This window comes from Hakea prostrata, unplaced genomic scaffold (genome assembly GCF_041222555.1).
Source record: "Hakea prostrata isolate BN-2017 unplaced genomic scaffold, UWA_Hpros_2 contig_64, whole genome shotgun sequence".
Taxonomy (NCBI): domain Eukaryota; kingdom Viridiplantae; phylum Streptophyta; class Magnoliopsida; order Proteales; family Proteaceae; genus Hakea; species Hakea prostrata.
In genome coordinates this window covers 1-18219 of record NW_028291183.1, presented here as the reverse complement: position 1 = coordinate 18219, position 18219 = coordinate 1, and the positions used below count along the sequence as shown (strand labels likewise).

The following is an 18219-nucleotide window of genomic DNA, read 5'->3' as shown; positions in this document are numbered from 1 at the left end:
CAAAGTTGTGTATAATAGGTTGCAAGATTGAGTGTATATTAGTTTGTTTCAGTGTATACTTTTTAACATAATTTTAGTTAAATTCTAATTCCTTTAGAAAAAATATTTATATATTAATTATTATTATTATTATTAATTTAAGAGATAATTAGATGTGTCAAATCTATAAAAGCGAGAAGTATCCAATATAGCAGGATTTAAGGTCTATGATTGAGTTCTGGATTTGACATTTGACATAGAAGGTTAACATAATGGTTTGTGCCAATCAACTTACTTAGCTTATTAAACAGTAGGTGTGCTTGTCAACAAGCCCTTTAATTTTGTCTTCTGTTTTTTTTCGTTAAGAAACAGGCCCCTTAATTGATAGCGCTCCTTAACACGTTTTTTATTCACATTTAATATATTTCTTTCTTAACCCCACGCCTGGTACCCCGAGTGGTCCATGGTCAAAAGATACCTCAACATTTTCATTTACTATTTTTTTCTTAATCAGCAAGACACCTGTCAGCATATTCTTCTTCTTAATTTTGTGGTCACATAGCGACGGCAGCTTTCCTAGTATTGATTTTTGCCTGACTAGACTTCGTCTCAATTCTTTAATATTTTTTTTTTGGCACACGTAATATATACAAATTTTCATCCTTAAACATGTTCAAATCTACGACCTCTCCATTGAAAGATGTTAATTTTAATAGTCCGTTTTTTTGGGTACTGGTGCTTTTTTAATACTGAAAATTTAATGGTCCATCTGCAAGAGTCGAACCCATGACCTCTCCACTGAGAAGTATGGATCTTTACCACTTAACTAACCCTGCATTGACATTTTCGTATCAATATTAGTTTGTACGTGTATTTTTTGATATAGTAGTAATAGTCTCTTATAACAATAAAATCAAGGAAAGAATAGAAATAAGATGGGGAAGAAGGCTATTTTGATTTTTGTTTTTGATCCAAAGAAAAATATATAAATTAAAGCAGGATCAAGAGGAAAAATGAAATCAAAGAGGCCTTAGATATGGCCTTCTCCCCCCATTCTCTTCCCATCCCTTGATCCCACAAACCCTTGTCCTTGTGACATAGTTGATAGTGATAAAATAATAATAATAATAATATCTTAATTGAATTTTAGAATTTTTTAAAACAATGAGAAAATTTTATTTATGGGTGCAAATTTGGTCTTGGTGGTCCAGAGCTCTCATGCCTTATCATGGATCAAAATTTATGATCGTAATCGTAAGGATGAACCTGGTGTAAGGTGACTTAAATTAAAGTTAAGATATGTTTAGAATAAAACATTTGACTTGGATAATCTATCCAATCCTACCATCCTAGAGGAATGGTTTAAATAATAAGACAATAATATAAAATAATATATAATTAATATTTAGTAATATTGAAAATTCCAGACCTACGTTTGATATATATTGCATCCCTAGATCTACCTTTTGATACTTGCAAATTTTGATCAGTATTCACAACCATTATTTTTAAACCTAAAAAATCAGAACTTTCATTTTTTGGGTATTATTATTCTTTCAATGTATTTTTTATTTAGACAAAGGATTTATAGTATCTTAAGCATCCAGTTGTTAGAAGATTTCGTGTCAGAAGCGGTGTATAAAAGAAATATAAATAAGAAAACTGAACTTGTGAAAGGATCCAAAGACTGAACCTGAGATTCAACTTTTTCCAAGAAGCCACACATGGGATAAGACTTCATTATGAATCTTATGCAGAATATTCTACAAAAATATTCCAAAACAAAACGGATACTACTACTTTTCCACTTTTACTACAAATAAATAATAATTAGTTAATAAAAAAGTATTATAACTCTGAAAATAAATCAATTATTAAATAGAAGAGGTCAGTGTCAATGTATACGTGTTTCAATTTGAGTCACTGAATCCTTTGTTAACTTACTTGTGGATATCGAAGTTATATGACTTATATCTATTGGAACCTCAACGTTTCTGATCTAAGCTGCCTTCTTCTTCTTCTTCTTCTTCTGCTTTTAACTTTCTGAATCATGAATTATCTTCTATCATGGAACTTCAGTTCTTTTTTCTTTCTGTTTCTTTTCTTGTTTAGCTCATCATCACTGAAAACCTTGGCTTCCTCAGCATCATCGTCATCATCATCATCATCAACTTCATATTTTAATTATTCATCTTTTCACATTGAAGATTCTTTAGCAGAATTTCTAGATCACACTGCAATATCAGCCTTCCGGATATTGAACAGGAAAATTTTTAAGCATTGTCTTGATCCAAATCCATATATTCGAATCAGTATCGATTCAGTTGCAAACTCTGGACTTTCAAATGACCAAAATGTAACAGTTACTGTGAGTGGGGTTTTGCTACCCACGGAAGCTGATTGGGTTGCTATGATCTCACCTTCTAACACCAGGTAAGTGGAAACAAAATTAAATCTTTTTCAATTTTTTGTTTTTTCAATTTTGTTCTCTATAATAATGGTTTTTGGTGTGAAAAGTTTATCAGATTGTCCTCTGGATGATGCAATGTATGTACAAACTGGAGATTTAAGCAGCCTTCCTCTTCTCTGTCATTATCCTGTAAAGGTAAAACACCAAACTTCATTGTTGTTGTTTTGCCTAATTTTTATGTTAGGATGTGGCAAACTCCACTGGAGAATTTGACAAGGCTGAAACAAACTGTGTGATGAATGAGTAGGTGGAAAGTGTCAATTTTATGAACAGTCGTCAATTAGATGCATATCAATATGTAATGATGAGTAGGTGGAAAGTCTGAATTTTATGAACTGTAGTTAATCAGATGCAACTGATGTCAATATGTGATGAATGAGTAGGTTGAAAGTATCAATTTTATGACATGTAGTTAGGTAGATGCAACTGATGTCAATATTTTGGAATTACAGGCTCAATACTTACACAGTGATCCAGATTTTCTTAGTTGCAATAAGAGCCAATGCCAGGAAGACGTTAATGGATTCTGTGTTGTGAGAACATGTAGTGCTTCACTAACATTTCATGTCGTTAACATCAGAACTGACATAGAGTTTGTGTTTTTCACTGGAGGGTTTGACACACCATGCGTTTTAAGAAGAACAAAGCCACTGAAATTTGCTAACCCAAATGCCCCTTTGTATGGTCATCTCTCAAGTGTGGATTCAACCGGAGAAGCAGTAAGTAATTCAGGTTTCCATAATCATATAGATTTGATTCATGACTGTATGTTGCAGCTTTCAACCAATCAAGACTGCTTTTGTTTATTTGACAGTTGAGATTAACCTGGGTGAGTGGTGACCATAACCCTCAACAAGTTCAATTTGACAATGGAAAGTCTCAAACATCAGAAGTTACTACTTTTACCCAGAAAGATATGTGCAGTGAGTGATTAATCTGTTGCCATTTCCTTAACCTCTCCTTTTTTTCCCTTTTCCTTTTGTGTGTATCTTCCTCTTCACTTTAAACAAATCAAGCAAAACAGTAAAAGGCCTGAAATGGAATTCAAGTTCTGGCATAGACTTATTTATCTTCCGGAAATAACTTGATGATGTTGAAGGTTTTCTCTTCTTAATTCATTTCTGGGAATGAAATGCAGAATTTAATGGCACCATTTTTCTTCTTTTTGCCCCAAAATCAATATATAGGTAGCCTGCTAGAAAGCCCGGCCAAGGATTTCGGATGGCACAACCCAGGCTACATTCATACTGCACTCATGCAGGGACTTCAACCTTCAAAAAGTTACTCCTATAGATATGGAAGGTAATCAAATTAAAAACATATAGGGAGCCCGGTACTTGATGAAGATCTCTCCTTAATGAATGATCAAGAAAATGTAATTTTCTCTTTCAAATCTAATTCGGTTAGTCTATATTGAGATGACATGCCTGGTTGTCACATTGCAGTGATTCAGTTGGTTGGAGTGATCAAATTCAATTTCAGACACCGCCTGCAGGAGGATCAGCTGAGCTCAAATTCCTTGCATTTGGTGACCTGGGGAAGACTCCCCGTGATGCTTCTGTTGAGCACTACATTCAGGTCATAACCTCAAAATTTTGATTCAATCTTTAGGATAAAACACTGCAAAAGTGATCATCGGATGATCTTTGGATGTCATAATTTAATCCATCTTTGCGTAATAAATTGAATAAACAGCCAGGAGCAATATCAGTAACAGAAGCCATGGTCCTAGAAGTTGCAGCAGGGAATGTAGACTCCATTTTCCACATTGGAGATATCAGCTATGCAACAGGCTTCTTAGTAGAATGGGATTTCTTCCTTCACCAAATAGTCCCACTAGCATCTCATGTTTCCTACATGACTGCAATTGGAAACCATGAAAGAGACTATGTAGACTCTGGATCAGTATACATAACTCCTGACTCAGGCGGCGAATGTGGAGTTGCTTATGAGACCTATTTCCCTATGCCCACCATTGCAAAGGACAAGCCATGGTACTCCATAGAACAAGGGCCTGTTCATTTCACTGTGATCTCTACTGAGCATGATTGGAAGCCTAACTCAGAACAGGTAATTAAAATGATCTTTCTGTTACATCAAATTGGTTTCTCAAATCATATTCTAACAAACACAGAGCTATTGCAGTACAAATGGATGGAAATGGACATGGGTTCAGTTGATCGATCAAGAACTCCTTGGCTAGTTTTCCATGGGTAAATATATTTGGAGATATCTTGTATTATGCTATATGAGAGATAATTAAAAATCTTGAGACATCATGTTCTAGATTACTGTTATATTCTTTCCATTTGTCCAGTTTATTATTCACTGACACATTTCCTCATGCAGGCATAGGCCAATGTATTCTTCCGTAGCAGGAATACTTCCAAGCGTTGATCAGAATTTTGTCAAAGCTGTAGAACCTTTACTGATAAAATATAAGGTAAGTAACTAGTATATTAAGGAAGAAGATTTTCTTCTTAAAGATGAGCAGAAATTGTAGAAAAGGGTGAAAGAGATATTTCTGTGGAAAACCAAAGGTTATAGAGATTGTTCACTTCTAATATGATATATACGTTGTGCGATCATGAATCAGGTGGATCTTTCTCTATGGGGCCATGTCCATAACTATGAAAGAATGTGTGCTGTTTATAAGAAGGAATGCAAGGCCATGCCTATTAAAGATGCAGATGGAACAGACACATATGACAATACAAATTACAGTGCCCCAGTTCATGCAGTTATTGGAATGGCAGGATTTAAACTGGATAAGTTCCCAGGAAATGTGAGAAAAATGGGCATCTTCTGTTGTTTATTTGCTTTTCTTTTTTTTCTTTTAACTGAGCTAAAGTGTTTGTATAATTAGAATTGACAGTATGTTTGTTTGCTTTGAACAGGCTAGTGAAGCTAGTTGGAGCTTAGTTAGGATTGCTGAATTTGGATATGTAAGATTTCATGCGACAGTGGAAGTGTTAGCAGCTGAGGTTAGTTTAACGAAATCAAGATTTCACCATAAAGTTTCAGACTTTCCTATGCTTTTCTGGAAGAAAGTAAAAAGATATGCATTAATCAAAATAAATGGAAAATAAACATCCATGAGGAGAAGTGAAAATGAACACAACTATTGTCGAAACATAAGTTCTGTTTCTTTTGGTCATGATCCCATTCTTATATTGGAAGACCTGTGAAGGACCAAAACATACAAATGTGGAAACAGTAACTCTATAATTCCTAACATCTCAAGGCTTTCTTCTTGTGTAGCTTCACAATACCTAGTCCAACAAGTTAGAAATATTTTAGGTAAATGAGGTTACATGGATCCTTGCCCTCCAATTTATGAGCTCTATCCAAGGCAATAGTTGGTACGAGCCCTAAACTATGCTATGCTAATCCTTCCTCATCATTTCTCCTATGGTCATTTTAGGGTTACCATTAGCTCTTTTATCACTTCAATTGCTATTATTTATAGCATTCCTTCTTGCTATATATCCATATGCTTGTATTAAACAAGATCATACCACCTCAAATGACTTTCTTAGAGCTTGGCATTGCATGAGATAATTGCTTGGTCGCTTCTAATATAATCATTCCTTACTTTATCCTTCCAATCCTCATTTCTATTACAATAGCTTGCTTCTTAATATGGCACTTATTGTTTGCTCAACATGTTTCCTCTTATAAAATAGCCTGTCATACAATGATCCCACAGAATTTTCTTTTAAGTCATAAAGAAATATATTGGTGGCAAAACACTCAAGACACGCTTCTGTTGTCTCATTCACCGAAATCACACCATTCATGAAGAGTGTAAGCTTCCATACCTTGTCTTGAAATTTCTTGTTAGGTTGTCCATGAGAAGCACAGATAGGTAAGTAGAGACTTGAGGCTAATCCTTGTAATTGAGACATCTGTTCCTCAATGTCCTATAGGTCTTCACTCTAGCATTTAATCAAACCTTTGTTAGAATTTTAAATCAATTCTTAATGAATATTTCTTCTTACTAAGATCCTTCATATCAAAATTCCTATTGGGATAATCTATCAAATTAAAATTGCGTCACAAATTATCACCCACTGGTTTCTCCCAAAATTTTTTTTTATCACAAAGAGCAATTAACTAATTCATCCATATGGACTAAACACAAGTTCACAAAATCCCAAATTGAGTTGTTAGGAGTAATATTCATTTTTTCAATTTGTTTAGAAAGATTATCTTAGTAGGAATTTACCTGATTCCTCTTATATTGCTATCTTTGGTTTGAGAATAAAATGGGTTGTCAACATGAACTTGATTCTTTTCTTCTTTGACGTCTTTAGTTTGTCAGTGCTGCCACCAAGATGGTTTTGGATCGCTTCCGCTTCATCAGAAGTTAAGATTACTAACGTTCTTCATCATGAGGATATAATGTTCAAGCGATGAGTAACTTTATACAGTTAAAACTAGCGAGAAATTGTTTTAACGTGGCAGAGAGCCTTTTTTATATTCTTTTGGAGATCATATGGCTAATTAGTTGTACATGTTCTTTCATTGAAATTGTTTCAAAGCTTTATATACTTTTTTTCCTCGAATGTATCATTTGTATTAATAAACACAGGGAAATAATTGTCGTCATCCAACATCAATGACTAATTACAAATGATGCAGTTAAATTATGCAGATGCCAATGTGTGTATGAGCTCCTCTTTGCAATGAATTTTATTTTTACCAAAAAAGAAAAAGAATTCAATATATCACATCTTCGGCATTGCCATTAACAAGGTAGGACAAACAATAAAGAATCATTTTCCTTTTATCTCGATCAATTTGTAGCGAGGATGCTGAAGAGCATCCCTTGGAAAATCCGCTTGCACTCACATTTACTAAGTGAATTAGTTAGTCAATCTCTATGTTCTTGCCGTTAACCTTGCTAGGCTTTACATACTGAATTGAAATGAATGCTTGTAGGGATTTATAACATTGTATATAAGATACACGCTTATCATATAATGACACCATGACAAAAAAGATTAAGTGTATCGTCAAAGGCTTGCAAATGTATTTAGCTTGTATGCAACCAAAAATTTTTGTGTGTTACAAAAGATTGTTGGACGAGGAGTCACAACTATTGAGTCTAAATCTGCCCCTTTGAGTGACCTATGTTTGAACTCAAACAAGCCAGGCAAGTACTTATTGATCACTTCTCTCAGAGTCCAATCAAGACTGGTTGGTCAGCTGGAGGAAACACATGTAGAACCAATAGATGATGAGTTGTTGGCCACACATATGATAAGAAATGTATGTTCTTTCATATCAGTGAATACTAATGTTGTCTTAATGTGTGCAGGGATTCTTAACAAACGGGTAAAAATGGCAGGCTGAAGCATGGGAGTTGCAGTTGATGGGCATATAAAGTCTGTCAATTATGGAAGAACATAAACTGAAGATTCGTTGGAGGCAATTCTGGTTGGTTTGCACAATGGACTTAATGCAGTGCACACTATGGGATTACAAGTAAATGAAGTATGGCGCAACCATAGGGCTCTTAAGGACTTCCTACCCAAACCATCTTTATCATTTCGGCCATTAAATGTAATAGATAAATTAATGGACTTGGCTACTAGAACACAAAAAATGAAGTTCGGTGACTTTCCTTCTCCTATGATCAAACAATGGATCACTAGTATTGCTCTAAAATCTTCCTTAGGAAACACTGGGGCTATTGATCCCGTATATGTTATGTGTAATTGTTTTTAAGTAATATAGTTTTTCTCTTTCGTATAAAAAAAAAAAAACTTATTTACAAAGATAGAGAGTGAGAGCAAACCGACTTGAGTCATCCACTAGTTGCTTCCAACGAATAAGTCAAATTTAAATACACTAACACTCCAAAGATGGGGCTTTGGACGTTATCGTCACGCATATGAACTTCAGTTATGTATGCTCTGTGACAACCACGATTCTTTGACACAATCCATTTTTTTATTTTTGTAATATATATATATATATACACAACTAGTAAAGTAAGACACGTGCAAATGCACGTGGCCATGTGAGAGAGAAGATATCGAGTCAAAAAACAGAAAAAAAAAATTTATATTAAGAAAGAAAAGAAGACAAAATAAACAATCAAGTTTTGAGAGGGAATAATCACTGAAACTTTTGAGAGGGAGAGTAAGTATATGGAAAATAAGTACAGGAAATAGTATTCAAAAACTTGAAAACAAAAAGAGATAAAGAGGATTATTATTAAAGCAAATATATCTGAATTTTGCACAGAATAGAATCCAATTATTGTTTTTATTAGTTTTAATTTTTTTCCCCTAAACTATGTTATGCAGTGAATGCCAATTTCTTTTGATTTATAATACCTTTAACATCAAGGTTTTATACACAAATATTCATTTCCTGTAATTTTTAATTTAGTTGTTTTCTTATTTTTATTCTTATCAACTTTTATCCTTTTATTTTGGGTCATTATCACCAATTATAGTGACTGAGGGCCTATAGGTTCTCTCAGGGGGAGGGAAAGATGTGATAGGGGCAGAAGTTTGAACTCATGACATTTTAGGACTTTCTATCTCTACAAAGGAGGTTGCAACCATTGTCAAGTTTTATACATGTTAAAAACTCATTTAATTTCTTTTGATGGTTCCTTGTTATTGCTATTTTAGACATTTAATTGACTCTTTGTAAAGCTTAATCATTAGTTGAAGTGATAATTTTTAATAAAGATAATATTAAACTCTTTTCAAATTTGATCTCATAAATAAAATTTTGAAATATAAAAACAATGGTCTCCGATTGATGGGTTAAAATAATCGACAAAATGACATTTAAGTGATAGTAGACAATATAATTGTGTCTTTATTCAATAGGAACGATGATGAAGGCAAAAAAAAACAAGAGTGAAAAAAGGAATAGTAGAATAGTTCTTCTATTTGTGATTTGTGAAGTCCGAATAAGTAGTCATTCGCCAATGATTTATGAAGTCAAGAAGAAACATAAATTCATGATCTGTCACCAAAAATAAAAAAATAAAAAATTACCACACCAAAAGAACTCAGTATTATATGAGTTAAACACAATAAAATCAATAAAATCACAATTCAATTAATAAAGTTAATCTCAAATCAATAAAATCACAAAAATATAGAAATTAAGGATGGGAAAGCTAAGAACAGAATTGAACACCATCGAGTGTATGCAACCTACTTTCCTTTACGTAATGAAATTCAGGAACATTATCATCATACAGCCAACCAGTTAACTATAGGAAGATTATGCAAAAATAACAACAATATTATCAGAGATTGGAAAAAAAAAAAAAAGGATTTAGCTTCATGCAGACCTTCACAAAGGCCATGCCAAAATAAGAGGGTAGACAGCCTACATATACAATAGCCATATGGAGACCGTTTCCAGAAAGAAAAAGAGAGAGCCTTAATTGAAGTGATGGAATAAATTTTACCACAAAATTAGTATAATTCCAATGAACCCCTATAATTCTAACTCATGAGACGCTGAAGAAGATTTATAAATAAATCAGAAGTAGGAAGACTTACCAGACACCCATTTCAAAAGGAAGCACTTCCGACTTGTAGACACAACATCTTGAGACACCTTGAACACAAAACAAGGATTTTAGCAAGATTGATTCATTAGAACTTGGATTAATGCATAACAGAAACAATGTAGGGGGTCAACCTGGGGATAAATTCCCTCAATTTTCAACCTAACAAAAATTAATGACAAAAAACATGAGATAGAAAAAAAAATTGAAAAGATAAATTCTAGCAAGCTAGCATCTTTACAGTCCTTAAATCATGTTGTATATATATATATATATTGTGATGCATTCAAAAAGTCAATAAGTGGGTAATAGAAGACTTATTCCTAAATCCTACACAATAAACTTTTTCCTGCTCTCTATTTATTTATGGGTAAATATCACTTACCTCCCCTCTTACCTGGCAAATATATCAAACACCTCCCCTTTGTTAACTTTCTCAGTTAAATTCCATTTTTACCGTTAAATATTTTTCTAAAAGCCAAAACTACCCTTGGCTAAAATATTTTTTATTTTAAACCCTAAATTACCGTAATCACTCTAGCAATTAAAATAGTAAATTACCCTCAATTAAAATAATTGTTAAAAATCAAAACACCATAATTAAAACTCAAATTATCAACCAACGGGGGTTGGTCCAAGTGGTAAGCAACTTGGTCCGCTTAAGCAAAGTTTCGGTAACTTTGTGGATGCAAAAAATCCCCGTGGTAGACTCACCCACAACAGCCAGGTGTGCTACCCGGGTCGAACACCGGATTAGTCAGGGCAAAGCCTTGGAATCGGGGTTGGCAACCAAAAAAAAAAAAAAAAAAAACCCAAATTATCTTTAATTATTAAAAACCCAACGTACCCTTTTTTTTAACAAAAATAGTTTTCAAACGATTAAAACAAATGACTAATGAGTTATTTATTCAGTTAAATTTAGTATGTAATGTTCACGTTAATTTTTACCTAGCGCAGAATACTCTTTTTAAAAAATATTTATCAAACAATTAAAAAAACAAAAAATAGTAGTATGTGTTTAATTTTATCAAGAAACCGCTTTTTTTTTTTTTTTTTTTTTAATTTTACTTGATAGTATTACGTGTTTTTTGAATTGTTTGATAAAAAAAAAAAGGGTATGTTGGGCTTTTAATAATTAAAGATAATTTGAATTTTAACTATGGTGTTTTGGTTTTTAATAATTATTTTAATTGAGAGTAATTTAGTATTTTAACTATTAAGGTGATTACGGTAATTTAGGGTAAATAAAAAAATATTTTTAGCCAAGGGTAGTTTGGGGTTTTATAAAAATATTTAACGGTAAAAGTTAAATTTAACCAAGAAAGTTAACAAAGGGGAGGTGTTTGATATATTTGCTAGGTAAGAGGGGAGGTAAGTGATATTATCCAACTAAAATGGGGTGTAAGTGCTATTTGTCCAGCTAAGAGGGGCTATAAGTGATATTTACCCTTTATTTATTTATTCCTGGAATCGGGAATCGAGAATCAAGAAAAGCCAGCATCACCTCTCTTTTTTTTTCTTTCTTTTTTTGGTACATGCCAGCACCACTTTTAATGGCGAGTAAGAGAAGTCGGTTTACCCAAGAGAAAAAAAAGAAGTCATCAGAATTTATTTATTTTGTTCTTTAATGAGAAAAGAAAGGTACTTATGGTCCATAATGGTCCAGATTATGGACGAGAGAGGACAAGCAACCAGACCTTACCGATCAGACTATGGACGAACTAGGATACATGCTACATGCGCGTACTAATGGTCCATGCACGGCCGTGATCAATATTCCCTAGATCTTGAGGAGGGACTCTTGGTCGAACAGGGGAAGTGGAGTCAATCACAGAGACCAATAAGGACTCTATCACCACTCTCTATTGGAATGCCCTATATTAGACGATCAAAAGACAATTGCAAATGTTGAGTGTACGGCCAAGGCTATAACTTTTGAACAAATATATAAATCTAGTTCCTTGGCACTATCAGGTACACTTACTTTGAACTAAAATCATGTGTTCAGAACTCTGTAAGCTAGTTTTTTCTTAAAGTTGTGAGCATGAGCATTCACTAACTTGATTGTCGGAGGCAGGCCTCGGCTACAACGGCCGAGAACATTGTCTTACAAGTAATTCGGCTTGCAAGGCAACCAGATTTTTGAAGCAATAGTTTTTTACATTGTCTGTGGGAAACTGATCAAGAAGCCATGGTGACTTTAAGATCCAGACTTGAAGCTGGAAACCAACTCAATAATTAGGGGAACTAGACTACTTATCAGGAGAACTGGCCAGTGTCACGGGAGCAAACTAACCCTCCTCTTAATTTGCCTCCAAGGTCGCCCAACCAGTATGTATCAATGGATAAGTTCGACAGTTTGTAGCGAAAAATCTTGGAGTTGCAAGAATTTGTGAGCACTTATATTCACCAACATGGAGTACCTCAAGATCCTGACCCTTTTGTCATTAAGCAACAAGTCCAAAGAAACCTGTCTTGGATACTCAGTGGTGGAAAGCAAAAAGACAGAGAATCGCAACTTCGCAATGGCCAACCACCTCCCACCAACCAGTCTCCTCTACAATCCTAAATAAGTTAGGGTAGACTGAAATGTGAAATCCTATATGATATGGAGAAAATATGATTGAACCTGGTTCATACTTGGTTTGATCCTCGACCCCGGTCGAGACGAAGGAAATCGACTCGCTTCCGAGGGAGCTGGGTCCAGGAGATAGCTTGCTGAGGAAGAAAACTAAATCAGCCACGAGGCACGCCCTAATCCGACTTATGGATTAGGTTAATGATGGCAGATGCACAACTTGGCGGCTGTCACTTATCATCGTTGAAGGGATAATCATCAAATAACCACGAGATTATCCTAGGAGTCCTCTACTAGTTCAAACTAGCAGAAGTCTATCGCTCAACGGATCTAACAGTAAGAATCCAACGACTATCCGAAGAAGGCTCAAATGCATCCAACGAAGAAGATTCGAAGGTACACTCTATATAAACCTTACTTACCTGCAAGGTAAAAGGGACCAGATCCATATACACACCTTTGGATGTAAACACTCAGATGCTTGCGTTCTAGATCATATTCCAGTTATTCATTCCGTAGCTATTTGCATCTAGTAGAGCCGTTTGTGATTAAGTTCATCGACTGACTTAGCCTTTGGAGGTGGACTCCCGACCCGAGTGGTCGGGCCACATCTGATGCTTTCGTTTTGCAGGTCATTCCAAGGAGATCTAAGGGCTGAGCAGATTTTGGACGCATCATTTGGTGCCGTCTGTGGGAAACAATTCAAAAAGCTATGGTGACTAGATCAGCAGCAGCCGCTGCACAACGCGATACTGGTGTCCAAATTCCTGGAGAAAATAATCCGGATATTCCTCAGGGAAGTTTACCACCTCTCGAAGTAGATGGCGGTCAAGGGGGACACGATCCTCCAGAGACACTCCAAGATCAATTGAATCAAGTGAAGATCCAACTTTGGGAAGTAAGTCAAGCACTCCGCGTGCTAACCAGACGAGTGGTATTACCACAAGAACCTGATCATCGCGATGCAGGGAGGCGTGTATTACCACGGGATCAAAGATTAATTGAAGATCGGAATATCGGTCAGAACTTTCGTGAAGGTGACCGAGGGCCTAGGAGAATCTACGATCTACCTAGGCGGGACGATCGGTTTAACAGACCATAGGAAAGTACAATAGATTCAAATACGAGGTTGGATACAGGAGTGAAGACTCACTCACCAACCATTAGATGAGCCGTTCGTGATGAGCGGGCTGTTCATAATGAGCGGGCTATTCATGATGAGCGGGCTGTTCGTGATGATCGAGTAGCTCATGATGATCGTTTTGTTCGAGGTCGTGATCATGTTGCGGAAGATCATTGGACACATATTGGTCAGGAATTGGCCAATATTAATCAGAAGCTGGGACAATTGGCTAGAGGAAGGATAACTGATGATATCTATTCCGTTATTCGAAAGACTCCTTTTGCAGAGCCAATTGCGGGATATCAGTTTCCCCACAATTTCCGTTTGCTGACTTTCTCCACATTCGACGGCTCTGGAGATCCTACGGCCCACATTAGTTATTACCAGCAGACTATGGTAGTTGCAGGTAATTCTGATGAAATTCTCTGCAGGGTTTTTAGTTCATCTTTAACCGGAGCGACACAGAAGTGGTTTTCGAACCTCCCATCAGGGAGGATCGTAATTTTGATGAGTTGGTGCGCAAATTCATAGGGCGATTCCAGAGTGGAATCCAGGTCAAGAAGTCAGAGGAAACCTTGTTTACCATCAGACAAGGAAAGAGCGAATCGATCAGAGAATATCTGAAAAGATTCAATAGAGTTACAATGGAGATAGAGAATCTGGATGAGCAAGTAGCTAAAACTGCTTTGTTCACTGGACTCACTAACCGGAGACTCCTGGAGTTACTACTTTAGGATATGCCTACAACTTATGCTGAGTTAGTACAGAGATGCCAAAAGCAGGCTGAAGTCATGGAGATCCTGGATGCACGCCAGGGGGACAATAAAGCCTCCACCAAAGAACAAAAGGCTCTTGAGAACAAGCAGAAGCCAAAGCAGAATGTTTCTGATCGAGTTGGAAAGCCTCTGGCATGGCGGCAGAGATCTCCCGGTAAAAGTGAGTATACTCCATTAAATACTCCTCGGGCTGATATTTTGAATATCATTAAGAAGCGAAATATTTTGAAATGGCCCCCAAAGATTCCTTTAAGGCCTGGAGAGCAGCAGGATTGAGAAAAATATTGCAGTTTCCACAAGGATTATGGTCATTATACAAATGACTGTCGTCATTTGAAGGCAGATATTGAGAGATTGATATCTCAGGGACATTTGTCCAGTTTTGTTAATAAGAAAAGAGAGGAGCCACGTGAAGCTGGCCCCCAAAAGGGATCGTTCGGTTAGCTTAGAACAATCGAAGGAGGCTTTGAAATCTAAAAAGGGTAAGGAGGTGATTGATGCTACTCGGTCACCGATCCTTACCATATTTGGAGGCCCCGAACCCGAATCACTCCGGAGGTTGAAGGCAAAATCTAAATTTGTTGGGACCAGAGAGACGTAGAAGTGTAAGAGGCCAAATGGTGAAGATTCTATCACCTTTGGTGAAGAAGACGAAAGAGGCGTTTGTTTACCTCATGATGATGCCATAGTCATCAAGGTAGAGATCACGTGCCGGGAAGAACATAGAGTTTTGGTTGATACAGGGTCTGCAGCTGACCTAATATCTTATGAAGTGTATCAAAAGCTTATGGTGGATGAAGACTTGATGGAGCCGTCATCCACACATTTATATGGCTTTGCAGGATCGTTTGCAATAGCAGAGGGATCTGTCCAGTTGGACTTATCGATTGGGAGTTTTCCCAAAGAAACTACCGTCCGAATAAATTTTTTGGTGGTTCGGGAACTTCCAGCTTACAATGTTATCCTCGGACGGCCATCTTTGTCCAAGTTAGGTGCTATTGTTTCGACGAAGCACTTGAAGATAAAATTCCCAACCGAGATGGGAATTGGTCAAGTTTCATCTGACCAGAGGATCTCTCGGCAATGTTATGTTGCCTATTTGAAGGACAAGGAGGGCCCAAGGAAGGTGACTGCCCTACCAATAGAAGTTCGATATGATCGGCAAGAAGCAGCAATGCAAAGGCCCGAACCGGTAGAAAAGCTAGAGCAAATCCAGTTGTTTACGGATAATACAGAAAGGATTACCTATATCGGGTCGCGAGCAAGCTGGAGGAGTTCAAAGAAGAGTTGAAGTTTTTTCTTCAACAAAATAGCAACGTATTCACATGGTTTGCCGAAGACATGCTAGGAACCGACCGAAATGTTGCAGAGCATAAACTACGGATAGATCCAAAGGTGAAGCCATCATCCAAAAAAGGAGAAATTTCTTCATAGAAAAGTATGAAGCCGTTGGGGGCGAAGTTGAAAAACTGAAAAGTTCTGGTTTCATTGAACCAATTGAATGCCCAACTTGGTTAGCCAACGTGGTAATGGTCAAGAAGGCGAATGGGAAGTGGAGGATGTGTACAGACTACACAGACCTCAACAAGGCTTGCCCTAAAGATTGCTATCCGTTGCCACGGATTGACCTCTTGATAGATGTGACTGTAGGATATGAAACTTTGAGTTTCATGGATGCCTACTCAGGATATAATCAGATCCTCATGAATAAGGAGGATGAAAAGTTTACAGCTTTCATGACTGATCGCGAAAGCTTCTATTATAATGTCATGCCATTTGGCCTGAAAAATGCAGGAGCTACATATCAAAGGGCCGTCAACAAGATATTCAAAGACCTAATCAGAAAAAATGTTGAAGCTTATGTTGACGACATGCTGGTAAAAAGTATTACAAGAGCAAATCATATCGCAAATTTAACAGAAGTATTCTCGGTACTGCGAAAGTATCTAATGAAGCTGAATCCGGAAAAGTGTGCCTTTGGAGTGTCTTCGGGGCAAATTTTTGGGCTTCATGGTATCACAGAGGGGTATGGAGGCTAATCCAGCAAAAATATAGGCTCTAATTGACATGGAAGCTCCAAAAACTGTTAGGGATGTACAATGCTTAAAGGGGAGAATTGCCGCTCTGAATCGTTTTATCTCAAAATCTGGAGAGAAGTGTCTACCATTTTTCAAAGCACTCAAAGATTTGAGGGGCAGCAAGGAAGCAAATTGGACTGAAGAGTGCCAGAAAGCTTTCGAAGAATTAAAGGAAACACTAGGAAAGCCACAGCTTTTGTCTCGGCCGGAGAAGGGAGAAATCTTACAGACTATATTTAGCAAGATCCCTTTCAAGATCGGTGCGGTACTTGTTCAGGAGAAGGATAAGAAGCAGTGGCCGATTTATTATGTTAGCCACGTGTTACTTGATGCGGAGACACGGTATTCGCAGATTGAGAAGCAGGCTTTAGCTCTCATGACAAAGAGCCTAAAGCTACGGCCATACTTTTAGGCTCACTCAATAGAGGTATTTACAACTTTCCCTCTTAGTAAAGTTTTTCATAAACCTGATTTGTCCGGAAGAATGGTGGCTCGGTCGGTTGAACTCGGTGAGTTCCAAGTAAGCTTTAAGCCCGGAACTGCAATCAAAGCTCAGGCGTTAGGCCGATTTTGTAGTAGAGACTATTGCACCAATGGAGAACATCGTTGAAGAGCCCACTATACCAACCATTTGGGAGGTATATGTGGACGGTTCGAGTAATAAAGATGGAGCAGAACTGGAGTTCTTTTGAAGAGTCCAAAGAAATTTATCATTTGATATGCATTAAGATTTGCATTCGAAGCTAGTAATAATGAAGCCGAATATGAAGCCCCGATAGCTGGACTCAGATTGTCAAAAGCATTATCGATAGTGAGATGTAACTATTTATAGTGACTCTTAGCTTATTGTCAATCAAGTTTAGGGTGAGTATGGTATTAAAAAACCTCGCTTGCGAAATATCAAGAGATTGTGCAAGCATTTCAAAAAGAATTCAGGAATTTGAAGGTATGTCGATTCCAAGGAAAGGAAGCTCAGGTGGCAGATGAGCTATCCCGATTAGCCAATGCCAAAGAAAAAATTTAGACCCGTCGGTCTACATTGAAGAGATAACATTTCCAAGTTATCATGAGAAAAGAAATTTCTTATATTGAAGCGGAGCGTCGTTGGATGGATCCAATAGTTGAATATATGAGAGATGATAAACTACCAGAGGATCCGAAAGAGGCCAAATTGGTCAAGGTACGATCAACGAGATTCATTATGCAAAATGGAAGGTTGTACGGAAGATCTTATCTGGACCACTTCGATATGTTTGAGTCCCGAAGGAGCGGAGTCGGCTCGTCCGAAGTACACGAAGGAATTTGTGGAGCTCACATGGGTGGACGAGCCACGGCACACAAGATTTTGAGACTTGGGTTATATTGGCCTAAGATCCAACAGTCGCTTATGGAGTATGTTGGTCGGTGTAGTAATTGTCAAATCCATGCTTCTGATATCAAATGCCCGTGGAAACCATGACTTCAATTCTAGATCCCATCCCTTTGCGATGTGGGGGTGAATCTGTACTATGAGCAAGTTCACCAAGGCATTAGGCGGACCGAGAATATTTGGTAGTAGCAATTGATTACTTCACAAATGGGTTGAGGCGGTGCTACAGCAGCAATCACTAAGAGAAAAGTGGAGAAGTTTGTGCTTGAATCGATCATATATCACTTTGGGATTCCA

The 18219-nt window shown here is 36.8% G+C and overlaps 1 protein-coding gene across 1 annotated transcript; it reads left to right on the top strand.

Annotated features, from left to right (window-relative positions):
- Positions 1 to 1971: 1971 nt before the first annotated feature.
- On the top strand, positions 1972 to 7375 carry LOC148999020 (putative inactive purple acid phosphatase 27). Its single transcript, XM_089141530.1, has 12 exons — positions 1972 to 2412; positions 2497 to 2584; positions 2902 to 3168; positions 3264 to 3372; positions 3637 to 3751; positions 3895 to 4027; positions 4145 to 4519; positions 4595 to 4662; positions 4799 to 4892; positions 5046 to 5234; positions 5347 to 5433; positions 6766 to 7375. The coding sequence occupies exons 1-12, from the start codon at positions 2030 to 2032 to the stop codon at positions 6820 to 6822; spliced, it is 1965 nt and encodes a 654-aa protein (XP_088997656.1). The 5' UTR covers positions 1972 to 2029; the 3' UTR covers positions 6823 to 7375.
- The last annotated feature ends 10844 nt before the right edge of the window (positions 7376 to 18219 follow it).